Raw genomic sequence first — 3609 nt, forward strand, 5'->3', positions numbered from 1 at the left:
ATATTTATTTAAAAATTTAAAAGATGTGAACGTTATTTTCACTAAAAAGTAAAAAAATGGTTGCAGTTTATGTAACCCAAATGATTTTGGTGTACTCCATCCTCTCATTTCTTAGTAACCATAGTTAGGTTGACATGAAATCACACATACCGTCAATCCAACACCCTCATTCATTCCATGCTCTTATCTTAATAACTGGAATTTTTTTATTAAAAATAATTGTACCAAGACTTAAAACTATACATTTGAAGAAAATTCCTCACATTATCTTAGTTTTTTTAATAAATAACTCCTTCAATAGTAACTAAAAACAAAGATTTCATAGATTTTATTTTTCTTTTCTAAAAGTAACAGTTCCATCATTAAACAAGTTCTTAACTATATTAGTTTATTTATAATATCTTCTATTGGGTGTATAGTGTAGTGTTTAAATAAACATTAAATAAGTTTAACTTAATATGAGGGTTTCTATTCTCTAAATAAGTCATTAATGAAAAGATTAAACTGATGGATGAGACCAAGCACAAGGATCATTTACATTTCAAAAAAAGAACAGAACAGCACAATTGAATTGAATATGTGTAAAACGTTACATTGAAAGAAAAGAACTTGCAAACATGGTATGAAAGAACACAGGAAACAAGGTAATATGTCCAAAATTCGAAACTGAAAGAGAAAAGTAGTGAAACCCAGTGAAGAAATTGAATTGAATAGAGGAATGGGAGAAAAAGAGAAAGAAGTAGTAAAAGTGAAGCTGAAATGGGTAGGTCTAAGAAAATATTAATTAAAGCTGAAAAAAAGGATGAAAAAGAATAACAAAGGTCTTCGTGTGGGTCCCACCTTCAAATCTGTGACAGAGACAGCAGTTTCATTTCTCAGTTCCTCTTCCTTTGTGTATTTTGCTTATTTAAACAAACTCCTACTCTTTGTTCTTCTTCTCTCTCGCAAGAGCTACAAATAATATAATATTATGTGTTTTTTTTTCCTCACTTGTTGCTCTGGATTTAATAATACATGTATATGAATTATATATATATTCTCTAAAGTTGGAGGCTTTGTATTCTTATGTATGATGGTTGTGTTGTGTGAAGTCTCTAAGGGAAGCAAAGTTCTCTCTTTCACACCTTTCAGTCTCAAAACCGAGGGAAGAAGAATCTAGGGTTTAACACCACCAAGTTCGTCAAGGTCTGTGCTTGTGCTTTGGTGCTTTTTCTGTTTTTTTTCTTTCTCACTGGAAAATTGGGTTGATTTTTTTTTTTCTAGAAGAGGATATGCTGCAACCTGCGAGGCACCCTCGGTTTGTTCTGATTCAACGGTTGTTCTTAGTTTCGAAAAAGCATGTCTTTTTTTCTTCCTGAGTTGGAATTTTGAAACTTTAACTTGAAATCCTGTTTCTGTGGCTCCTTGTCTGGTGAAAAATGGGATTTTTTCCACCTGGGTCGTTTTATCCGCCACACAAGGCTGAATGTTGGTGGATAAGTGGGATGGTGTTTTTTTAGTATTCTGGTGTAGTTCTGCCCCTTGTTTGGGGACTCTAGTTTTTCTTTTGCCCCTTTTTGTCTGTTTATATTTATTTTATAGAGGCTAACATGGAAGAGGTTGAGCAAGCTAATAGAACAGCTGTTGAAAGCTGTCATAGGGTTCTGAGTTTGTTGTCTCAACCAAGGGATCAGGTTCAGCATAGGAATTTAGTGATGGAAACTGGGGATGCTGTGGTAAGGTTCAAGAAGGTTGTGTCCTTGCTTCACAGTGGTTTGGGTCATGCAAGAGTGAGGAAGCTTGAAAACCCTCAAGCCCCCTTTACACATCAAAGTATCTTCTTAGACAACCCAAATTGCAAAACCAACAACCATCACTCAAAAAATCTGCAGCTTTTCCAAGCCAGCTTTCCTGACAATTCACTTCAGGAAATGGGTTCAACCATTAAACATTCACTCTCTCTTGGACAGCCCTCTTTGGAATTGAGCTCTAGTGGGAAAAGTCCTCTTCACCTCACTCAACATGCTTCTTCAGCTCACTATCACTTCTTTCAGCAACAGCATCATCAAAGGGCGTTGCTCCAGCAGCAACAGCAACAGCAGCAGCAGCAACAACAACAACAGCAACAGTTGAAGCATCAAGCGGAAATGATGTTCCGAAGGAGCAATAGTGGCATAAACCTGAATTTTGACAGCACTAGCTGCACACCAACAATGTCATCCAATAGGTCTTTTATTTCTTCCTTGAGCATAGACGGAAGTGTGGCTAACTTGGATGGAGGTGTCTTCCATTTAATAGGAGCTCCGCACTCATCTGATCAGAATTCGCAACAGCACAAGAGAAAATGTTCTGCAAGAGGTGATGAGGGAAGCTTGAAATGTGGGAGCAGTTCTAGATGTCATTGCTCTAAGAAGAGGTAACACATATTTCATTAATTTCCGTTACATCAAAGGTTTTTATTTTTCCTTTTAATCTGTCATTAATAATTCTGTGTGTTCTCCACAGGAAACATAGAGTGAAGAGGCCAATTAAGGTGCCTGCTATCAGCAACAAACTTGCAGATATTCCACCTGATGATTATTCATGGAGAAAGTATGGCCAAAAGCCAATCAAGGGCTCTCCTCACCCTAGGTTTGTTCTAGCTCTGCTTTCAGATATTTGATTGATTCAAGGGACACCACATGAACATAATTGGGCTTTCTAAACCTTTTAAAGTATGTTGCTATTTCTGACAATTAAGCTGTTTGGTGTGCATTTATGATCTATCTTTCCTTTTACAGCATTGAAGTTAAGTGTGCATGAGGATGATACACTAGCGTGTAGGCCATTTTTTTGGTTTCATATTCTTTAATTTTTAAGTGTGCAAACAGGTTCCCAATATTTTGATTGTATTCCTTTGTCTGTCAGTAATTTGTTATTAGTTGTTATTGAGGTTGATGAGATCGTTATAGACTAGGGGGTGATTGAACTTGTCATTGGATATCCTTATGTGTACAAATCTTTCATGGCTCTTCAATGTCTAGAACACATGTTTGAGAAATTAGTTTAGCAATTTAATAGTCTTGGCACAAACTCCTTCCATAAGGTTCCCTCTATTGTTTGCACCTTATCGGTAACCCGGTGAAGGTGAACCACATGTTTTATGTTTGAGAAAACCGACCTTAATTCCTCCTTTTTAACTTTCAGGGGATACTACAAATGCAGCAGCATGAGAGGGTGTCCTGCTAGAAAGCATGTTGAGAGGTGTTTGGAAGAGCCGACCATGCTAATTGTCACCTATGAAGGCGAACATAACCACCCTAAGTTACCAACGCAATCTGCAAATGCATGAACTATGTGGAGACAAGTCCATCATTAACAAGATCAAGTCCATCATTAAATTTCTCAAAACCTTTGTTTGATTGGCTTGAGTGGCTACTGTACATATTTAAGTGATGCAAGCAGAGAAGGATATTGTTGGCGTAGATTTTGGCTTTTGTTATAGTTTGGCTAACCAGCCGTTTATTTAGAGAGGGTGAGGAGGATCACTGATTAAATGAACAAAGTCTGTAAAATTGACTAGTTTCAATTCCTAAGAACTATTTCATCTTTCTTCAGGCTTTTCGATATGAATGAATAGCTTTTAAAACA

General features: G+C 36.6%; 1 protein-coding gene across 1 annotated transcript; it reads left to right on the forward strand.

Annotated features, from left to right (window-relative positions):
* Nucleotides 1-941: 941 nt before the first annotated feature.
* LOC137829796 (probable WRKY transcription factor 21) lies at nt 942-3609 on the forward strand. The gene is made up of 4 exons (XM_068636711.1): nt 942-1185; nt 1264-2395; nt 2485-2610; nt 3166-3609. Exons 2-4 carry the CDS (start codon nt 1590-1592, stop codon nt 3308-3310), a joined length of 1077 nt encoding a protein of 358 aa, XP_068492812.1. The 5' UTR covers nt 942-1185; nt 1264-1589; the 3' UTR covers nt 3311-3609.

The sequence above is a fragment of the Phaseolus vulgaris genome, chromosome 7 (genome assembly GCF_000499845.2).
Source record: "Phaseolus vulgaris cultivar G19833 chromosome 7, P. vulgaris v2.0, whole genome shotgun sequence".
Classification (NCBI taxonomy): Eukaryota; Viridiplantae; Streptophyta; class Magnoliopsida; order Fabales; family Fabaceae; genus Phaseolus; species Phaseolus vulgaris.

Excerpts from the sequence above, each read along its gene's own strand:
- LOC137829796 (XM_068636711.1), top strand. The coding sequence starts at position 1,590 with ATGGAAGAGGTTGAGCAAGCTAATAGAACAGCTGTTGAAAGCTGTCAT. Across the intron at positions 2,396-2,484 it reads TGTCATTGCTCTAAGAAGAG|GAAACATAGAGTGAAGAGGC; the intron begins GTAACACATATT and ends TGTTCTCCACAG. Across the intron at positions 2,611-3,165 it reads AAGGGCTCTCCTCACCCTAG|GGGATACTACAAATGCAGCA; the intron begins GTTTGTTCTAGC and ends TTTAACTTTCAG.